This window comes from Callithrix jacchus, chromosome 14 (genome assembly GCF_049354715.1).
Source record: "Callithrix jacchus isolate 240 chromosome 14, calJac240_pri, whole genome shotgun sequence".
Lineage (NCBI taxonomy): Eukaryota > Metazoa > Chordata > Mammalia > Primates > Cebidae > Callithrix > Callithrix jacchus.
Window position 1 is genome coordinate 8,960,013 of NC_133515.1, and position 21,730 is coordinate 8,981,742.

Here is a 21,730-nt window from a genome sequence, read left to right on the forward strand (position 1 = left end):
TTTTGCCCATAGTGAGAGACTGTGAGTAATCTAGTAATCTGTAGATTCAGTTCAATCCCAGTCAAAATCACAGCATGATATTTTGTAGATATCTATCAACTAGTTCTAAAATGGATATGAAGAGACCAAAAAGTTAGAATGGCCAAAATATATTTGTAAAAGGAGAACAAACCTAGAATACCTGATTTCAAGACTTAGTCTAAAGCTGTAGGAATGAATACAATGTGATATTGCCAGAAGGATAGACAAACAGACAAATAGTCTATACATGGTTAGTATATAGGTAAAAGGTGATTCCACGGATAAAATACGGTATTTGTAGCAAGTGGTACTAGAACAGTAGGGCATCTGTAGGCAGAAAAACTCATAACTCTAGTTTTAATCCCCATTATATGAAAATTTACTCAAAATGGTTATACAATAATACTTTCAGAGGAAAATATAGGGGGATATTTTGTGTTAGGCAAAGAGTGCTTAGATAGGACTCTCAACGTATAATTCATAAAAGGAAAAAAGATACATTTTAAGAAGACCAATTCAAAACTTTTCTCTGCAAAAGACACTGTCAAGAGAATTCCAAGACAGTATCTCCAATTCAGATATCTGACAAAGAATTAATGTCCAAAATATATAAAGACCTCTCAAAATTCAACTGTAAGACAATTCATAAGTTCATTTAAAAATGGGCAAAATGTTTCAACAGACGCTTTCACCAAGAAGTGATATGCACCTGAAAATAATGTTCTAAAAAAAGAGAAACTTACCTTTACCACATTTAGAGCAGCTGAAACTTTTTTTTTTTTTTTTTTTTTTTTTTTTGAGGACACACAGTTTTGCTCTTGTTGCCCAGGCAGGGGTGTCATCTCGGCTCACTGCAACCTCCACCTCCAGGTTCAAGTGGTTCTCCTGCCTCAGCCTCCTGAGTAGCTGGGATTCACCCACCACCACAATATAATTTTTTTTATTTTTTTTGAGACAGAGTCTCTCTTTGTCGCCAGGCTGAAGTGCAGTGGTGTGATCTCTGCTCACTGCAACCTCTACCTCTTGGATTCAAGGGATTCTTCTGCCTACTGCTCTGTCCAGTTTCCATTGGCTAGAACGGGACCTCTCATTCTATGCTTGACCCAATTGGCTGAAAACTTGGAAATTGCCTGAATAGATAAGGGGAAAGAAGATGAAGAAGAAGATAAGGATGGAGAGGAAGCTAGTCAGGAGAAGGTCAGGAGGTTTCCAAATAAGGAATGGCATGCTCTGGGGTTTGGACCTTGCCCCGTTCTGTTTAGACATGCCAGAGAGAGTCAAGGTAAACTGATTTAGGACATAGCTGAATTAGAGAATATATATACATGGTATATGTTTATGCTAATAGCGGATAATGGTCACAGAGCAAGGGATTGTAACTCCTTCTCCTTATTTGTAGTCTAAGATATAAACTTTGAAGAAGAACTTTTCCATCTCTCACACACCACCATGCCCAGCTAATTTTTGTATTTTTAGTAGAGACATGGTTTCACCATGTTGGTCAGGATGGTCTGGATCTCTTGACCTTGTGATCCACCTGCCTCAGTCACCTAAGGTGCTGGGATTACAGGTGTGAGCCCCTGTGCCCAGCCAATTTTTAAAAAAATAATATACTTTTTTGTATTTTTAGTAGAGACAGGGTTTCACCATGTTGGCCAGGATGGTCTCTTAAGTCCTGATCTCAGGTGATTTACCTGCCTTGGCTTCCCAAAGTGCTGGGATTATAGGTGTGAGCCACCACTCCCAGCCAAAACTCTTCTGTATTATTGATGGGAATGCAAAATAGTATAGCCACTTTGGAAAACACTGGCAATGTTTTTATAAAATTAAGATCGTATTTACCTTATGTTTCATCATTCACACTCCAAAATATTTCCCCAAGAGAAAATTTCACACAAAATTTTAAACATCTGTCTGAAAATGTTTATACCTGCTTTATTCATAATTGCAAAAAAGTCCTTCAGCTGTTGAACGGATAAGCAAACTGATACATTTACACAATGGAATGCTACTCAACAATAAAAAGAAACGAATTACTGATAGTGCAACAGAGTGTGTGACTCTCAAATCCATTATGATGATAGAGGCCAGACTAAGATTCCATTTATGTGACACTTAAAAAAAGCAAATCTTTTGGATGGAGCACAGTTCAGTGGTTACCAGAGGCTAAGAGGGTTTGACTACTAGGAGCAGCACAGGGTGATGTAGCTGTTCTGCATCTTCATGGTGATGATGATGCATGTATCAAAACTCTCACTATACATAAAAAAAAGGATTTTTTTCTGTATGTAAATTTTAAAATACCTTATATAAGAAAGATAAAGATTTTTCCATGGGTATGTATCTCTGTGGTGAAATGCAGTGCTATCCTTTAAATAGTACTTCTCAGGTGACATGCAAGTAGTATAAGCCTGAAGCTTTTCATTTTTTTCTCTCAGGTGTTGAAGTGCCATCAAAAGACTCTTTGCCAAAGAAGAGGCCAGTTTATGAAGATAAAAAGAGGAAAAAAATACCACAGCAGCTAGAAAGTAAAGAAGGTTTGTATACAAAATAATTTCTAATATAGGAGCTATTTTGTTTGCCTTTCCCCCACAATCTTCAAAACAGTATCTGTAAAGAAAAAAGGAAAAAATCTGAAATGCATGTTGAAACTTATTTCTAAACTTATTTCTTATTGATGCCATCATTCTCACTTGTTTCAAATGATAAGCTAATGGAAAAAGTATTTTACTTTGAAAAATCTGGGTTCTACCCTATGAATATTGTAACTGTTGTTAACTCTGAAAAGTAAAACTACCATTGTTATCTTTTCTTGGTTTCCTTCTTAGCCTTCTAGAATGTTTATATTTTATTTATTGAGCAGAAAGAGTAGTTTCCTATACAACGTATGATTATGTTTGAACATTTTCTAAAGTTGAAGAAATAGGTTTGCACAGGCCACGCACAGTGGCTCAATCCTGTAATCCCAGCACTTTGGGAGGCCAAGGCAGGTGGATCACCTGAGGTCAGGAGTACGAGACCAGCCTGGCCAACATAGTGAAATTCTGCTTCTACTAAAAATACAAAAATTAGCTGGTCATAGTGGCACACACCTGTAATCCCAGCTACTTGGGAGGCTAAGGCAGGGAGAATTGCCTGAACCTGGGAGGTGGAGGTTGCAGTGAGCCAAAATTGTGCCACTGTGCTCCAGCCTAGGCAACAGAGCAAGACTCCATCTCAAAAAAAAAAAAAAAAAAAATAGGTTTGTACTACTCTTTTTAATTCAGTACTTAGTGGAGTGAACATACTGTGAACATCTTGTCAGCTGCCTGAATGTTGTTGCATAGGTGCTACAAGAGCATAGCCAACTTGATAGAAAGGAGGCAGTTTGAAACCAAAGAGAACAAGCGTCTACTAGAAAAATCTCAGAGGATAGAGGCCATCATTGCATCTATGCAGGCTGCAGGTGCAGAGGATGCACAGTTACAAGGAATAGAGGAGATGATCACAGCTCCTGAACGTCAGCAGCTAGAGACACTGAAACGTAATGTCAACAAGTTGGATGCCAGTGAGATCCAGGTGGACGAAACTGTCTTCCTGCTGGAGTCTTACATTGAGTGCACCATGAAGAGACTGTGACCCAGAAGAAGATCTTCCTCAAAAGACTGGGGGTGGGGGGATGGAAAGCAAAATAAAGGAGGTGCCTGGATGCATTATTTGCAGGAGGAAGAAAAAAAAATTCAGTACTTAGTGGAGTATCTTAACAGAAATTATACACTGAAAAAAAAATATTATCTTGGTTTCTGTCCTTTTTTCAGTGTCTGAATCAATGGAATTATGTGCTGCTGTAGAAGTTATGGACCAAGGAGTACCAGAAAAGGAAGAAACACCACCTCCTGTTGAACCAGGCCAGTAGCATTATCTGATTATTTAATTAGTGAATTCTTACTAAACAGTGTTGGTGTGCCATAAGTTGTCTTAGTTATCATTAAATAGTTGGGGAGAACCAAATAAGTATCTGGCCGGATGGCTTGCTTTCTTCGTAGTTCTTTCTTTTCTATTTCTTTTCATTTCTGCATTGAATAAGTATCCAAGTGAGACTTGAATCAATTTTGTTCTTTTCAGCAGTGTTGGTAAAATGTTTTGTAGAAAGGATAGTAGGTTTTGGATTTTCTCTGATGCTTTTAAGTATGGTCAGAAATCTCAAAAAAGACCTCAAGGTCTTCATTTAATGCTTTGGAAGCAAATGTGAAGCATTTTTAACTAGAACTTTTTAAGAATCATAAAATTTGGCACTTTTAGACCTTCTTAAAGGTCAGCTTCTATTTACAATAATTAGAGGATTCAGCTAATTCATTGTGGAGTATCTGTGTATGTGTTGAGGAGTTGGGGAAAATATCTTTTTTTTTTTTTTTTTTAATTAAGCATCGTCCTAATTCATGAGACTAGGTATCGACAGGAGAGCTGGGGTTGCCGAAATGTATGTTTGACATTCAAGAGAATTCCCAGCATTTTAAAGATGTGATCAGGAGTGGAAAAAAGCCTTTAGAGAATATTAAGCCTGATTTACACTGGTGAATTATATTATTGATAGTTCCTTTCCTTCCTTTTTCTACTTTCTCTTCTAAGTGAATAGGATCATTTCACTTGGGTAGACCTCAGCCCAGCATTGATACGATAAAATTAGAGAAATTCAGATTGATATGCTTAATAACATTACACTATTTTAGGTCGTATTTTTAGCTCTAGAAAGAATTGCTAATCTAGATGGATATTTTGGGTACCTGTTTCTGAGTCTCATTTTCTCCTCAAGAAAACTTACCCAGACTTGTTGACAAATAATGATTATTACAGAGAAGCAGATATCACATGCCCTACTCCCATCTTCCTTTCATTTAAGAATAGTTGTGCCTGGTTAGATTTCAGTAAAGAGAAGCATTCTTGTTAAGAAGAGTATTAGGTCTTCGATATCGAAATAATATTCAGAATTTAGCTTTCTGGCTCTTTTGGGGTTAGGAGCACAGCATTCTATTCTTATTTTGAACTGGAGTGATGGTGGTAGTTTTGTAACTTCAACTTTGGAATTTAAGTATATTTACATACCTGTAAAGGTTAAAAGCAAAATAATAAATTCCTTGCATAAAATATGAGTTGGATGATCAAAAAGAAGATATATGTGAAATTTCATTTGTTTTCAAGAACCGAGTACATTCATATACCTTTTTCAAAATCTAAAACATTTAAATTAATGAAACATTTAGCTTGAATGGAAAATCGGTTAAGTGTAATATGGTTTGTTGACAGTAGTAGGAAATAGAAGCATTTGGTAATAGTAAACTCTAACTTGCTAGCTGTATTAAAAAGATAGTTCCAAAGATGATAATTGCATACTTTTTTGCATAATTAAAACACTTATGTCAGAGCATAATTTTTTTACTTTTTTCTAAAAGACCTTTATATTTCTAAATAATTTTTGTGTCTGAAATGCAACTTTTAACTTACAGAAGAAGAAGAAGACACTGAGGATACTGGATTGGATGATTGGGAAGCTATGGCCAGTGATGAAGAGACAGAAAAAGGTGAATACCTCATAAGCACACGCTGATAAATATGGTTATTATAAATGCATAATATCTAGTTAAATGAATAGTCTTTTGATTATGAAAGCCATGTGAACATTTCTGGGGATAGGGCTCAGTCTCCTGTTATCTCCTATGCCGTGGTTTCAAAGTCCTCATGTGGATCTTCATTTTATGAATGAGTGGTTCCTCAGAATGTTATTTGTAAGATAGCTGCCTAAGGTTTAGAATGCATTTTTTCAGAGTGATGATATTACAGATAGGGTTGTTACTAAAGCTGACCTACGAACAGCACGGTTAACTTAAAAGGTGACGAAGAGCTAAATACTATAGTTCCTAATACGTATGAATAGAGAGTAAGCATTTTTGTCATTATTTCCCCGTCTTTATTATTAAAATCTCTACTTTAAATTTAATTTCCTATTAGTTTACTAATTTACTGAGAATGATCTATGGCTCTTTGGTTTTTTCAGCCTCCTACCTCTCCCCAATCTTTGTTTTTAAAGCTATGCATTTTTCCTTAAGCATGGCTTTAGTCAGATTCTACAAGTTCTGATATGTTGATATTTTCTCATTTTCATTTTAGTGTATTAACTTTTACCTGTGATTTATTTAGTGTTTTCTTAATCTACAGAAATGGGCATTTTCTAATTGTCTTTTGTTACTTCATTGTGATTAGAGAGCATACATGATTCTGTCCTTTGAAATATGTTGAGTTTTGCTATGCAACCTAGCATGGTCAGTTACTGTATGTTTCATATTTGGGAAGAGTTCCTGTTCCTCAGTAGTTGGATGCTTTGCTTTCTGTATTTAGGTTAAGTTTGCTAATCATTTTGCTCAAATCTGTTATGGTGTTCTCAGGGGTTTTTTTGTTTTTGCTTTTATTTTTCTTCTAGTCTGCTTTTTCTCTCTTATTGAGACCAGTGTGTCAAAATCTCCCATCATGATTGTGGATTGTCTATTTCTCCTTAGTTCTGTTAATTTTTGCTTTATGTATTTTTATGCTGTGTCATTAGGTAAATACAGTCTTGTATCTTTGTAATGAATTGACTCATTTATATATATATAAATGTGTGTGTGTGTGTGTGTATATATATATATATATATTTCTAGCATTGTCTTTTGATATAAAAGTCTACCTACCTAAGATTCATATAAGTACATGAGCTTTGATTTACATGATCTTTACTCTTTCTGTATTCTTAAATAGCATTGTCTTAGTCTGTTTGTGGTGCTATAACAAAACACCACAGACTGGGCAGTACTAAAGAAGAGAAATATATTTCTCACAGTTCTGGAGGCTGGGGCGTCCAAGATCAAGGCACCAGCATTGGTGTCTGGTAAAGGCTGCTCTCTGCTTCCAAGATGGCGCCTTGGTGCTGCATCCTCCAGAGGGAAGGGCGGCTGTGTCTTCACATGGTGGACGGGAGGGGAGGGCAAGAGGAGCAAACTCTCTTTGAAGGCACTTTTCTGCTGGCATGAATTCACTTATGAGAGTGACTTAATCACTCCCCAAACCTTCCCTACCACCCTGCCATCCCCTACCAGCAAAATGGGGATTAAGTTTTCAACATGAATTTTAGAGGGGACACCATTTACAAATCACAGCTAGGATCTAGTTGAGGTTTTTAAAATTCAGTTTGTCATTCTTTGTATTTTACTTAGAGTACTTAGTCTGTTAAATGTAACATTTGGTGTAATTAATGAAGTGTATTGGTTTTAAACATTTCATCTTACTAAGTCCTTTTTATTCTACCTGGTTCTTTTTCCCTCCTTTCTAACCATCTTTTGGGTTACCAGATTTTTTAAATTTTATTTTTTCTCCTTCTTTGAGCTTAGAAGTTGTGTACTTTTCCAAAAAACTTCCTAGTGGTTTACTCTAAGAAAAATTTTAGCATATACCTTTGAACTAACAATGACTAATGTTATCATCTAACAATGCTGGGGCTTTACAGTCCTTGAATGACATTTACCCAATACTCTGTTTAGGTATCATTGCTCTTGGCCAGGCATCGTGGCTCACACCTGCAATCCCAGCACTTTGGGAGACCAGAGTGGGCAGGTCACTTGAGATCAGGAGTTTGAGACTAGCCTGGCCAATGTGGCAAAACCCCATCTCTACTAAAAAGACAAAAATTAGCTGGGCATGGTGGTGCACGCCTGTAATCCCAGCTACTCAGGTGACTGAGGCATGAGAACTGCTTGAACCCAGGAAGCGGAGGTTGCAGTGAGCTGAGATTGTGCCACTGCACTCCAACCTGGGTGACAGAGTGAGACTGTCTCAAAGGGGAAGAAAAGGTATCATTGCTCTCATTTCATTATCTATTTTAGACCTCAGCTTATATTTTATATAGTCAATGCTAATTACTTACAAGTTTACCCACATTCTTAACATTTCATTGTGCTTCATTTCCTGCATCTTTGACCTTCCATTTGGGATTGTTTCTTCCTATCTGAAGAACACTTTAGAATTTCTTTTAGTGTGGATCAGTTAGTAAGACATTCTATTTTGCTTTCTAAAAACATCTTTATTACATCTTCATTCTTTAATTTTATATATTTACTGAGTGAGGAATTCTGGGTTGAGGTTTAACACTTTGAAGTTATTATTCCCTTGCCTTGGCTTTTATTGTTCCTGTTGAGAAGTCAGGTATCAGCCTAAATTTTTCATGTGTCTTTGGTTTGTAGCAGTTTTATCATGATATACCCAGAATAGGTTTTTAAAAAATGTATTTTACTTGTAAAGCTTTATTAATACATGGTGTTATGTTTTTATCAGTTTTATGTTAGGAGTCGTTATCTCCCTCAGAATTCTAATGATGTCTCTGATAGGCTCTCTTACTGTGTACTTGTTTCCTATTTTCTGTACTTTCCACCTAGTGAGTCTCTGGTTCGTTCTGGATTGCTTCTCCTGATTGTCTTCTAAGGTCACTGACTTTCTCCTTAGCTCTTTCTGTTCTGCGATTAGGCCCATCTTTTGAGTTCTTAATTTCATCTCTTCTATTTTTCAAGTTTAAGTATTTCCATTTAACTGTTTTTTAGTAGTTTTAATTTACCTTCTAAAATTTTTAACTTTGTCTTTTGCCTCTGATGGAAAGTTAGAAGCATAGTCATTTAAAATTTTTAATTTTATAACTTTAATATATGAAAGTCCTTTTGCTGTTTTATATGTTGGTTCTTCTCATGTAAATTGTTTTCTCATATGTCTTGTTATTTTTATATATGTTCTGGATATTTCACTTGGAGGTCAAGGATGATGTTTTCTCCAGAGCAAATTTATGTGTTATTTCCACCAGGTATCTGAGTGAACTAGCAATCTGGAATCATCTTATTCTCGACTTAGAATTGAGAGGATCTGAAGGTGATCTGCCAGTAATGGGGAGATCCTCTTTATTTCTTATTCATCCTTATTCCTGGGGTACAGCTCTTCATGATATTACCCCACAGTAAGGGTGTGTGTAACCCAATGTCTGCTCAGTGTACCCCCCTGAATTCTTAGTATTCTGGTAGATCGAGACTCCCAATGCAGCTTAGCCTTTCACCTACCTCCTCCCGAATTAACAAATGACGCTAAGAGGAAAGTGGTACTAAAGACTGTTCTCATCTTCTTGGGTTTCTGTTCTCGCATGGATTCTGGCTTTAATGCTTTCCTTATGCATTAACTTCACTATGAATTACTGCCTTAAGGTTTTACTATTAAGTGACAGACTTCATTTTAGCATGTAGACAGATGCCTTGCATTTACACTGTATGAATGTACCATTATGATGTACCATTACTGCCTTAAATACAGGTTGAGCCTCTGAAATTAAAAAATCTCAAATCCGAAGTGCTCCAAAATCAAGTTTGAGCACCCCTGCGTGACGCTCAAAGGATGCGCTTGTTGGAGCGTTTCAGATTTCAGGTTTTTCAGACTTCAGATGCAAATATTCCAAATTTTAAAAAATCAGTAGTAAGTATAAGTAGAGAATGCAAACATTTCAAATTTTAAAAAATCAAACAGTTCTTGTCCAGGCATTATTTCCTTCCCTTACTTTAAAGCAAGCTTGTCCAATCTGCAGCCTGTGGGCCACATGCAGCCCAGGATGGTTTTGAATGTGGTCCAGCACAAATTTGTAAACTTTCTTAAAACATTATGTGTTTTTTTTTTAAGCTCATCAGATATTGTTAGTGTTAGTGTATTAGTGTATTTTTTGTGTGTCCCAAGACAATTCTTCTAATGTGGCTCAGGGAAGCCAAAAGATTGGACACCCCTACTTTAAAGTCTCTTATCTTGATATAAATCTATCATATTAATGCTTATTTATTTAAAAATATATTTGCTTTTCTGGTAGAAGGAAACACAGTTCATATAGAAGTAAAGGAAAACCCTGAAGAGGAGGAGGAGGAGGAAGAGGAAGAAGAAGATGAAGAAAGTGAAGAAGTGGAGGAAGAGGAGGGAGAAAGTGAGGGCAGTGAAGGTGATGAGGAAGATGAAAAGGTGTCAGATGAGAAGGATTCAGGGAAGACATTAGATAAAAAGCCAAGTAAAGAAATGAGCTCAGATTCTGAATATGACTCTGACGATGATCGGACTAAAGAAGAAAGGGCTTATGACAAAGCAAAACGGAGGATTGAGGTATTTATTTTACCCTTTCTCTTTACTTCATTTCTCCCCACTCTTCTGTGATTATTAAAACTGTGCTCCACAACTAACTACTTCGAACAGCACTTTATATGTTCTCAAGCATAGTATATTGTTCAGTTTTTGTAATCTTGAAATATTATTGGCCTTCGACACTGATCTTACCCAAGGACTTCCCTCTCTTACCTAAGATATGGTCAATACTTCACTTTTTTTCTTGTTTTCTCCATATTTTAATGTGCTCTTTGAGTGATGGTTTATAAGTATGCATAGGTATTCTGAACATATGCCCTCTGCCTCACATATTTAGGTTAGTCACCATGAGGCATCTGATCACTTTGGTTGTTAATCTGGTGGGTTGATGAGGCTTCTGTTTAGTAAAGTCCAATACCTGATAAGCTTTCTGTATTTCTCCTTCTTAATGCAGATTTCAGTAGACTTCAAGAGAACGTTTTCTTTAGTTCTGTCAGCCTAATGTAAATAATACATTAAAAACTAGTTTGCTTGAGGATATTAAACTATTTTAAAGCTAAAGACTATTTTAGCTTTCCTTTTCATGTATGATTAATTTTTCATTTTTTTGTTTTAATACTTGTATATTGATATTTGCTTTTTCTCCTGTAAAGTCTAGGTAAGGATAAATTATCTAAATTTCTAAAGGACCGAGAGGGTTTGTTGTTCTAAATTAAGGTTTCTCAGCCCTGGCACTGTTAAAATTTGGGGGCCAGATAATTCTTTGTTGTTGGTGACAGGGACTGTTCTCTTCCTTGTATGATATCAAACAACTTCTTGGCCTTTACCCACTAGATGCCTGTAGCAAGTCTCCCTCAACCGGCACCCCAGTGTGACTTTCTTTTCCCATAGCATCTACTCCCACCAGCTCCCTTGCCATATACTCATGCTTGAGAAAGTGATGGAATATCTGTACTGTGCTTGCTGATTGACAAACAATAAGTATAAAGCAGAGGAGTTTCTCAGTAATCCTGCTCCCTAGATTAGTTAATGATACTGTGTATGAGCTTCATGTTTTTAAAAATAAAGGCCCTAGCCCCAAATGCAGTCATATTGGGAGTTAGGGCCTTGAGGAATGATTTTTGGGGAAATGTTGAGTCCATAACAAACATCATGGATCCATAAACCTTGCTACATACTATGATTTTTTTGAAATTCACTCCATTCCTGGGTCAGACTCTCCATTGTGGAATGGGCTTTGTATTCGTGTATTGTCATTGTTTCAGTATAAATACTTAGAAATTCTGAGTCAGTTTGTAACTCATTGCCCTCCAAAAATTTTAATACTTCACTAAGTTGTGGGAGAGAGAGGCAGTTTTCAGTCATAGCAAATAAAGTCATTATGTTTGAATTTAAGTTGTATGTACTGTGAAGTTGTTGGGCACTACTCTTTGCTAGTAAATAAGTCCCACATTGTGTTCATCTCTGGCATCTCACTTTTGATATTTTTAAAAGATTTTCAGTTTCAGTTTCTACCAAAAAATCTCTTGTTTAGTACTAGAAATGCACGTAAAGAGCTCTTACAGAAATGGTTTTTAAATGAAAAATAGTTTTGTAAGTTGATATTGCTTCATAGTTTTTGCTTCAAGTTTATCTAATATGAATGCCAACTTTACTTTATTTGAAAGGTCATTTCAGAGAAAAACTATTGCTGGCATATGTTTTTGTTTGGTCCTCAGAAAGCTGAAGCATTTAGGTAAATTCCACAGAGAAACACATTGTGGTTCGAGGAAAAGCTTTCTTGCTCTTCCTAGTGTTTATGGAAGTGGTAGAGCCTTGGAAAGGCAGGGCATAGTACACTTATTTAAGCTGAGACTTAAATTAACAGTCTCCTCCTTGAAAGGTTTTATAGCATTTGTATATTGGATAAAAGTGTGAAATAAATTGCCTTTAAAAATCTTTAAACTTAAGTTCCAGTGAAATTTTTAAAATGTCCAAGTTTAAAATGTCCATTTATTTTTAAATTTAAAAAAATGTGTTTTTATATAAAGCCCCACACAAATTCAGGGTTGCACTGTATAGTCAATATGATGGGAAGATTGATTCCTTTTTCTAGTAATTATATTTCATTAAAGTAACTGTACAAAAGTATTCAAAAATTTTGAGATGACTTTACAACATTACTATTTGTATTCAGCAGTACTACTGTGAAATCTAAACAAATTTTTCCTTTCCAAAGGTGCTGTGAAATTAGATTGTAAAGTTCACATTATAGACTGCAATTATGTGTAGTCAAATCAACAAAGAACTTGGATGCAGGGTGTGGCATTCTTTTGCCAAGGCAAAACAGAAAGTAAAGATAGTGAGGATTTGCAATAATATTTAATATTTGATTTTTTTTTATTTCTAGAAACGGCGACTTGAACATAGTAAAAATGTAAATACCGAGAAGCTAAGAGCCCCCATTATCTGTGTACTTGGGCATGTGGACACAGGGAAGACAAAAATTCTAGATAAAGTAAGAAAATATTATATGTATTGATAGAACTTTAAAAATAAGTGAATGGTACCTTAAAAAACAATTTTAGAGACCAATAGGACATATAGGCAATTCTGTTTATAATAAATAAGTTACTAATTTCTTATTTTTGCTGCTGTCTTTTCCATTTTGAAATACCAATCTGAATTTGCTGTCTTCTCATAGCTCCGTCACACACATGTACAAGATGGTGAAGCAGGTGGTATCACACAACAAATTGGGGCCACCAATGTTCCTCTTGAAGCTATTAATGAACAGACTAAGATGATTAAAAATGTAAGTACATTGTATTTCATGTATTTCAATCTCTTACAAAAATTAAGATACGAAGTATTTCAAACGTAGAAAAAGGACAGAGACTAGTGTAACAGCCCCATATACTCACCTTTCAGAAGTAATATGTTCAATTTTGCCTGTTTTGCTTTAGATCATTCTTTTTAAAGACTAAAACCCTACGTGTTATAGGAGCTCTCACATTCCACTTCCTTCTCTTTCTCTCTCCCAGAGGCAGCCACTATTCCAACATTAGTTGTTCACCTCCATGCTTTAACAGTGATACCAATTATCTCCATAATTAGAAATTTTATTTCCTTCCATACTTTTTTCCTTCTAGTCAAATCAGTTTCTTTCCTTTATCTCTCATATTTTTCTGCTTGTTTGGAAGTATTCAGTTTATGTATGTTAAATGTACCACAGTAAGATAAGTGTGAAACTTAATATAATGCACACCATCCTTTAAGTGTCACCTTTCTTGGGCACTAGAACTTTGCCAGCTACTTCAGAAGCCCTCCAGGTGTTTCTTTCCAATCAAAGATCTCTTCTCCAGCCACAACTTTTAAGATAATCTCTACCTTTTAATGTGTTAGAAGTTGCAAAATGTTGATACTCTTAACTCCATCCGTCATTATTGGATTACTTCTGTAGAGAAACTTTTCTACTTTTTGATTATTCAGTGACAGCTTATTTAGAAAAGGCAGAATTAATACATTATCCTCTACCTTCTTTTAACTGTCTTCTAAAATAAAAAGTGACCAATATGATTTTTCTTTTTCTTTTTTTTTTTTTTTTTCTTTCTCTTTCTTTTTTGCCTCTCATAGAGACAGGAGGATCTCCCTATGTCGCCCAGGCTGGTCTTGAATTCCTGGGCTCAAGCGATCCCCCACCTCAGCCTCCCAAAGTGTGGGATTACAGCTGTGAGCCACCATGCCCAGCCCAATTTTGTTTTGTATTATGAGCACATAGGTTTAAACATATTATGGTGCTTTAGTCTATTTCAGTTATTATTGTGCTGAGATAGTCCCATCTTTGGCCAGTGGTTGGCTCCTGAGTCTTTCTCATACAATTCTAGTTGTCCTAGTTTTGGTTGCATTCATGCTGTCTGGTATGGCAGGATGTTCCAGGCTCATGTAATACAGAAACTGCCCAGACCAAAAACTGGGCCTTGTAAATAATTTCTCAGTTTCATTATTACAGAGCAGGTAAAAGTGGTAGCTTTGGAACTGAGAACCAGTAAGTTGAAAAACAAGCAGAGCATATGTTATTGCTAATGTCTCCCTTTATTCCTTATTTAGTCTTATTTCTGCATGTAAAAAGAGTCTGTGACTTTGTCTCTCCAGTTTTTGTTTTGTTTCTTTGCATTTGGGTTTTATGGAGCTTGACTCCTAGTCAATTCCTAAGAAAGGAATTATGAGAATGAACATTTCTTCAGTTTTTGAATATTGAAGAATTATTTTGTGGCCTTTATACTGGAAAGTCAGTTGACCACATATAAAATCCTTGGTTGACATTTTCATTCCTTAACGTATCTTTTGTCCAATTTCTTCTCACATAAAGTATTGCTGTTAAGTTTGATCATAAGCTGATTTTCATCGTTTTATAAGGCATATGGTCATTTTACATCTTGGTGTTGGTTCAGAGTTTTTCAGTTACACGGTGTTCTTTTACAATACGTAGTATCGAATCTTTATTTTAGAACAGTTTTCAAATTTATAATTTATTTTCATCCTATTTAAATAGTATTTCTATGTTTTAGTCATTGGAGGATTCATAACACCTTATTCTATCAGTTGCCAGAACTTGAACTCTCATTGTTATTTTAGAACATGAGGAACAAGAATATTATTAGGCTTGTATTAAAGTTATTGGGATAACCTTTATATGACGGTTGTAATTGCTTATTGTTAGTATATAAGACACTGAAGTGGAAGTAATTATGGTGTTGAGTGAACATTGAATTATGACCACCGAAATGCAGATCTGAAATGTTTACAGGGCATTATATTGATGTAGATCAGGATACCAAATTTTGAAAGACCATTTAGAGATCAGCAAAAAGAAACTGTAGATAAGCATAATACAAAAAAGTTTGTGTGTGTGTGTGTGTGTGTGATTAGTTGGTTAGTGTTACTTTTTAGACTGAAAGGAAATGTCCAAATGAGATCTGTTGTAATGTTGTTTTCAGTCATTTATGTGCTTTTGTCCAGAAAGTCAAGCATTTATGACACTATCTAAATATGGCAGGGTATGCATTTACTCTTTAACACTTTTGATCAATCTGGTAAATTTACTTTAGAAAGTACTTTTGGGATATATTTTAAGATTAGAATTGCTTTAAAATTGGACCAGATAAATTTTCCAAATGCTGAGAATCACCTCTTGCATGTCATATTTCTATAGCTTATTTCAGATGATTGCTCTGTGATTTGTATCGCCATTTAACGATCTGCTCAAACTTGGACTATGATCATAGTTTTAAGACCTTAAGAAAGGAGATATTTTCTCATTTAAATTTTTTTGGTTAAAACTCCTTTGGATATTAATGAAAATATTAACTATTGTACTTTGTTGGTTAACTCATTGTTTTTAAAATTTCTCACATGGAAAAGGGAGTAGTGATACTTTAGGGTTTTATGACAAAAGAATTGTTTTGTAAAGAAGCTTTCGTTGTTCTGACTTCCTTAAGCTTGGCACTTTTCCCCACTATTTCTAGTTTGATAGAGAGAATGTACGGATTCCAGGAATGCTGATTATTGATACTCCTGGGCATGAATCTTTCAGGTAAGACCAATTTGAATCTTTTCTCATCAAGCAAACTACTTGAAGCCATGAAGTCTCAAAGTTCACTGGAGTCATTAACCTTTGAGTAGTAATTTAATCTTTGTAACTACCAGTCCTCCTCTTTAGCTCATTGGTTTAGTAGTGTTTTCTTTGAGTACTTATTTTTTATAGAGGGCAGTCTTTATAGCTTTAAAAGAGCACCCCTTTAATGTGGAATGCAGAAAACATTCTAATACATACTAGGCCTATCTCCTGTAAAACCCATGTTACAGGTGAAATATTATGCTGTTATCTCTTGTCCACATTCTTTAACACAGAAAACTTGATTAGTAAAATTATCTGAAATATTAGTTGGTTCTAAAACTAACTCACTCCACTTAATGTCAATTCAAGTGACTCTCAGATGAGCATTTGGCAAGTTAAGGGCTAATAGTACTTGAGCAATTTAATACATATACTCTATATTGTTTGGGTTTTACAAAGAATTTTAAAAATTTAAGAAAGGTGTTAATTTCAAGACTTGCTACATACAGATCTTTTCCTTCTTTTCAACAGTAATCTGAGAAATAGAGGAAGCTCTCTTTGTGACATTGCCATTTTAGTTGTTGATATTATGCATGGTTTGGAGCCCCAGACAATTGAGTCCATCAACCTTCTCAAATCTAAAAAATGTCCCTTCATTGTTGCACTTAATAAGGTACGTGCACCTTCTGAAAAACATGTTTCTTAATTTTTTGTGATTTTAAAAAAAGTATAATAACATACAGGCATAGCTCATTTTGTTGTGTTTCACTGTATTGTGCTTCACAGATACTGTGTATGTGTAGTTTTTTTTTTAATACAAATTATAAGTTTGTAGTAGCCCTGCATTAATAAGTATATTAAATCTATTGGTGCCATTCTTCCAACACCACATGCTGATTTCTTGTCCTCGTGTCACATTTTGGTAATTTGCCATATTTCAGACTTTTTTATTAGATTTGTCATCATGAGCTGGGATAAGTGATCTTTGTTACTATTATAATTGGTTTGGGGTGCCACAAACCACACCCATATCAAATGGCACACTTAGTCAATACATGTTGTGTGTATTCTGATTGCTCCAGCAACCAGCTATTTCCTTGTCTCTTTCTCTCTCCTTGGGCCTGTTTCCTGAGACAGTATTGAAATCAGGCCAATTAATCACCTTACAGTGACGTGTAAGTGTTCACGTGAAAGGAGGAGTCACATGTAGAATATCAATCCAGCCACAACACTCCTGTAAGCCAAACTAATCTAAAGCAAGGCCCTAACTCTCTTCAATTCTGTGAGGACTGAGGAAGGTGAGGAAGCTGCAGAAGAAAACTTTGAAACTAGTAGAGGTTGGTTCATGAGGTTTAAGGAAATAAGCTGTTTCTGTAACCTAAAAGCACAAGGTGAAGCAGCAAGTGCCGATACAAAAGTTGCAGCAAGTTATCCAGAAGCTCTAGCTGAGATGATTGATGAAGGTGACTACACTAAACAACAGATTTTCAGTGTAGACAAAAAAGCCTTCTGTTGGCAGAAGATGCCATCTTGGAATTTTATAGCTAGAGAGGAGAAGTCAATGCCTGGCTTCAAAGTTTCAAAGGACAGGCTGACTCTACTTATGGACGTAATGTGGCTGGTGACTTTAAGTTGAAGCCAGTGCTCATTGACCATTCTGAAAATCCTAGGGCCCTTAAGAACTATGCCAGATCCACTCTGCTGTGCTTTATAAATGGAAATATAAAACCTGGATGATAACACATCTGTTTATAGCATGGTTTACTGAATATTTTAAGCCCATTGTTGTGACTGACTGCTCAGAGAAAAAGGTTGCTTTCAATATATTACTGCTTGTTGACAGTGCACCTGATTACCCAAGCTTCATAGAGACGAACAAGGAGATTAATGTTGTTTTCATGCCTGCAAATACAACATCCATTCTGCAGCCCGTGCATCAAGGAGTATTTTCAGCTTTATAGTATGGTTACTGAAGAAGTACATTTTATATGGCTGTAGCTGCCATAGATTGAGATTCCTTTGATGGATTTGGGCAAAAGTTGAAAACCTTTTGGAAAGAATTCACCCTTCTAGATGTTATGAAGAACGTTCATGATCCATAGAGGAGGACAAAATATAAACATTGATGGGAATTTGGAAGAAGTTGATTTCAACTCACATGTATGACTGAGGAGTTCGAGAATTCAGTAGAGGAAATCACTGCAGATGTGGTAGAAAAATAGCAAGAGAACTGAAATTAGAAGTAGAACCTGAAGATGTAATTGAATTGCTGCAATCTTAAGATAAAACTTGAACAGATGAGAAGCTGCTTCTTATGGATGGGCAAAGAAAGTGGTTTCTTGAGGTAGAGTCTACTTCTGGTGAGGATATTGTGAACATTGTTGAGATGACCAAAAAGGATTTAGGATAATCAACGTAATTGATAAAGCAGTGGCAGGGTTTGAGAAGATTGAAAGAAGCTCTTTTATTTTGAAAGAAGCACTATTATAGGTAAAATGCTTTAAGCAGCATTTCATGCTACAGATTAATTTTTTTTTTTTTTTGAGACGGAGTTTGCTCTTGTTGCCCAGGCTGCAGTGCAGTGGCACAGTCTTGGCTCATGGCAACCTCCGACTCCTGGGTTCAAGTGATTCTCCTGCCTCAGCCTCCTCCTGAGTAGTTGAGATTACAGGCATGTGCTACCACACTGAGCTAATTTTGTATTTTTAGTAGAAACATGGTTTCTCCATGTTGGTCAGGCTAGTCTTGAACTCCAGACCTCAGGTGATCCGCCCACCTGGGCCTCCGAAAATGCTGGGATTACAGGCATGAGCCACTGTGCCTGGCAGATAAATCTTTCATGAAAGGAATAATCAATAAATCGATAGGACATACTTCTTTACTGTCTCTTTTAAGAAATTGCTACAGCCACCCCAGCCTTTATCAACCACCATCCTGATCAGTCAGTAGCCATCAACATCAAGGCAGGACCCTCTGCCAGTAAAAAGATTATGACTCATCGAAGAATCAGGTGTTCGTTAACACTTTTAGCAATAAAATATTTTTAATTAATGTGTGTACGTCGCTTTTTAAAAAATGTAATGCTATCACACACTAAATTGACCATAGTGTAGTATAAACATATCTTTTAGAAGCACTGAGAAACCAAAAAAGTTGTGTGATATATTCTTGCTTTATTGCAATATTAGCTTTACTGCAGTGGTCTGGAATCTGCAGTATCTCTGAATTACACATATATAAGAAAATCCACCCCATGCTAAGTGTTTATTTTAATGTGTTCTGACAAATTTATAATCACTGTCATTCAGAACATAGACCATCTCCATATTTCCAGAAAAGTTCCCTCATGTTACTTTGTAGTCATTCTACTGCCCTCCCTAAATCTAGGCTAATATGGATCTTTCTGTGTCATATAGACTAGTTTTGCCTGTTTTATGATAAGTGGAATTATACAGTACGTAATTTTTTTAAGTTTGGCATTTTTTATTGCTCATGTTGTTATCCTTTATTTGTTGTTATGTGTATAGTAGGTTTTTCCTTTTTATTGCTGAATAGTAGTCCATTATCTGAATAATACTGCACTTTATCCATTCATCTGTTGAGAATTCCAGTTCCTGCATATCTTTGCCAGTACTTTCCCTACCTTCAGCATTCTAGTAGGTGTGTGGTTGAGTCCTAAATTACTGTGGTCTGTTTTGTTTCCACAATGACTAATGGCTTTATGTATCTTTTCTTGTACTTAAGGCTTAGAGAGAGGGCAATATCTGTTTCTTTGGAAAGTATGTTCAAAATCCTTTGTTCTTTATTAGATTGTTGTTTTATTGTTGAATTTTAAGAGTTATTTATACTTAATGTATTCTGTGTATATAACTCCTTTTCCACTTGTATGTATTGCTGATATATTCTTACGGTCTGGGACTTGGTGTTTCATTCTCATTCTCTCTCTCTCTCTCTCTCTCTCTCTCTCTTTCTCTCTCTCTCTCTGTGTGTGTGTGTGTGTGTGTGTGTGTGTGTGTGTGCGCGCGCGTGTGTGTCTGTGTCTGTGTCTGTGTCTGTGTTTTGAGACAGTCTTGCTGTGCCCAGGCTGGAGTGCAGTGGCGCAATCTTGGTTCACTGCAACGTCCGCCTCCCAGGCTCAGGTGATTCTCGTGCCTTAGCCACAAGTAGCTGGGATTACAGGCATGCAATACCATGCCGGATAGGGTGTGTGTTATTTTGTTTTTTGTTTTTGTTTTTGGGTGTTTTTTTTTTTTTTGGTGTTTTTTTAGTAGAGATGGGGTTTTGCCATGTTGGCCAGGCTGGTCTCAAATTCCTGGCCTTAGGTGATCCACCACTTTGACCTCCCAAAGTGCTGCAATTACAGGCATGAGCTACCATACCTGGCCTCCTTTTCTTAATAGTGTGTTTTGAAGAGAAGAAATTTCTGATTTTGGTGAAATCCAGTTTATTTTTAAATTTTATTTATTTATTTTTGAGATAGGGCCTTGCTTGGTCACCCAGTGGCATTATTTCAGCTCACTGCAACTCCGTCTCCTGGGTTCAAGCGATTCTTGTTCCTCAGCCTCCCAAGTAGGCACCCACCCCCACACTCAGCTAATTTGTATTTTTAGTAGAGACAGGGTTTCACCTTGTTGGCCAGGCTGGTCTCGAACTCCTGACCTCAAGTGATCCACCCACTTGGGCCTCCCAGAGTCCTAGGATTACAGGGGTGAGCCACCATACCTGGCCCCAATTAATTTTTTTATGGTTTGTGTTCTATATAAGCGACCTTTTCCTATCCCAAGTTCATTAAATTTTCCTCTGGTGTTTCTAGATTTTTAATAGTTTAAGCTTTTACATTAAGATCGATCTTGTTTGTATATAGTGTGAGGTCAGGGTTTACTTTTTTTTCCATGGAAATATTTTGTTAGTTAAAGACTTTACTGAAAAGATTATTCTTTTCCCCATGGAATTAGTTTGGAATTTTTGTCAATAATTAATTGATCATATATGTCTGTTCCTAGAATTTATCTTTTGTTCCATTGCTCTGTATACATTCTTATGCCATTACTACCCTGTCTCATTATAGCTTCATAGTAAGGTTTTGAAAGCTTGTAGTTAGTGGTAAATCTTTTAGCTTTGTTTTTCTCTATATTGTTTTGGCTATTTTAGGTCCTTGAATTTTAATATAAAGTTTAAAATCAGCTTGTTAGTTTCCACAGAAAGTCTTTCAGGATTTTGATTGGGACTGCATTTCAAACTCTAGATAAATTTTGAGAGAATTAGCTATTTTAGCAATATTGCATCTTCTGATCAGTGAGCATGGTATCTCTGTGCATTTACTTACTCCTTCTTTACCGTTTTTTAAAATTGTTTTTTATTTTACTTTTTTCAATAGAGATGAGGTCTCACTGTTACCCAGGCTGGTCTCACGCAATCTGTCTGCCTCAGCCTCCCAAAGTGCTCAGATTTAAGACATGAGCCACCATGCCTGGCCAGGCCTTCCTCTTTCTCTTGGCAATATTTTTTAGTTTTATTGTCCACATGTTGGACCTACTTTTCTGAATTTTTCCCTAAGTATTTCATGGTTTAATGCTAAAATAGTGTTAACATTTTTTAAAATTTCCAGCTGTTTATCACATTCACATTCAGTTGGTATCTTGTGACCTTATTAAATTCACTGATTGGGCCTAGTATCTTCTTTTATAAATAATTGGGTTTTTCTGTGTACATGATTATTGTCTGCCTATAAATCCCAGTATGTTTTTTCCCTTACCTATATGCTTTCTACATCTTGTTCTTCTTTATTATACTAAATATTTTACTGTATACCTTCTAAATAATGTCAAATAGAAGAAATGACAGTAGACATCATCCTTTCTTTATTCCTGATATTGGAGGGAAAGTGCTTAGGCTTTCACCATTAAGTATGATGTTCGCTGTGGGGTTTTTTTTAGTCAATGCACTTTATTAAGT

General features: G+C 35.9%; 1 protein-coding gene across 4 annotated transcripts in view; it reads left to right on the plus strand.

Moving 5' to 3' along the window:
- The window catches only part of EIF5B (eukaryotic translation initiation factor 5B), a 59,302-nt gene that overhangs the window by 26,236 nt on the left and 11,336 nt on the right, over nucleotides 1-21,730 (plus strand). For 2 of the 4 annotated variants that reach the window (XM_017964094.3, XM_002757416.7), the window contains exons 7-14: nucleotides 2,460-2,558; nucleotides 3,819-3,908; nucleotides 5,505-5,579; nucleotides 9,914-10,197; nucleotides 12,566-12,673; nucleotides 12,860-12,970; nucleotides 15,684-15,751; nucleotides 16,307-16,448. In XM_017964094.3, coding sequence (XP_017819583.2) covers nucleotides 2,460-2,558; nucleotides 3,819-3,908; nucleotides 5,505-5,579; nucleotides 9,914-10,197; nucleotides 12,566-12,673; nucleotides 12,860-12,970; nucleotides 15,684-15,751; nucleotides 16,307-16,448 — 977 coding nt within the window. The remainder of the gene's footprint in view (nucleotides 1-2,459; nucleotides 2,559-3,818; nucleotides 3,909-5,504; nucleotides 5,580-9,913; nucleotides 10,198-12,565; nucleotides 12,674-12,859; nucleotides 12,971-15,683; nucleotides 15,752-16,306; nucleotides 16,449-21,730) is intronic. The other 2 variants (XM_017964095.3, XM_078348786.1) reach the window with 1 other exon arrangement.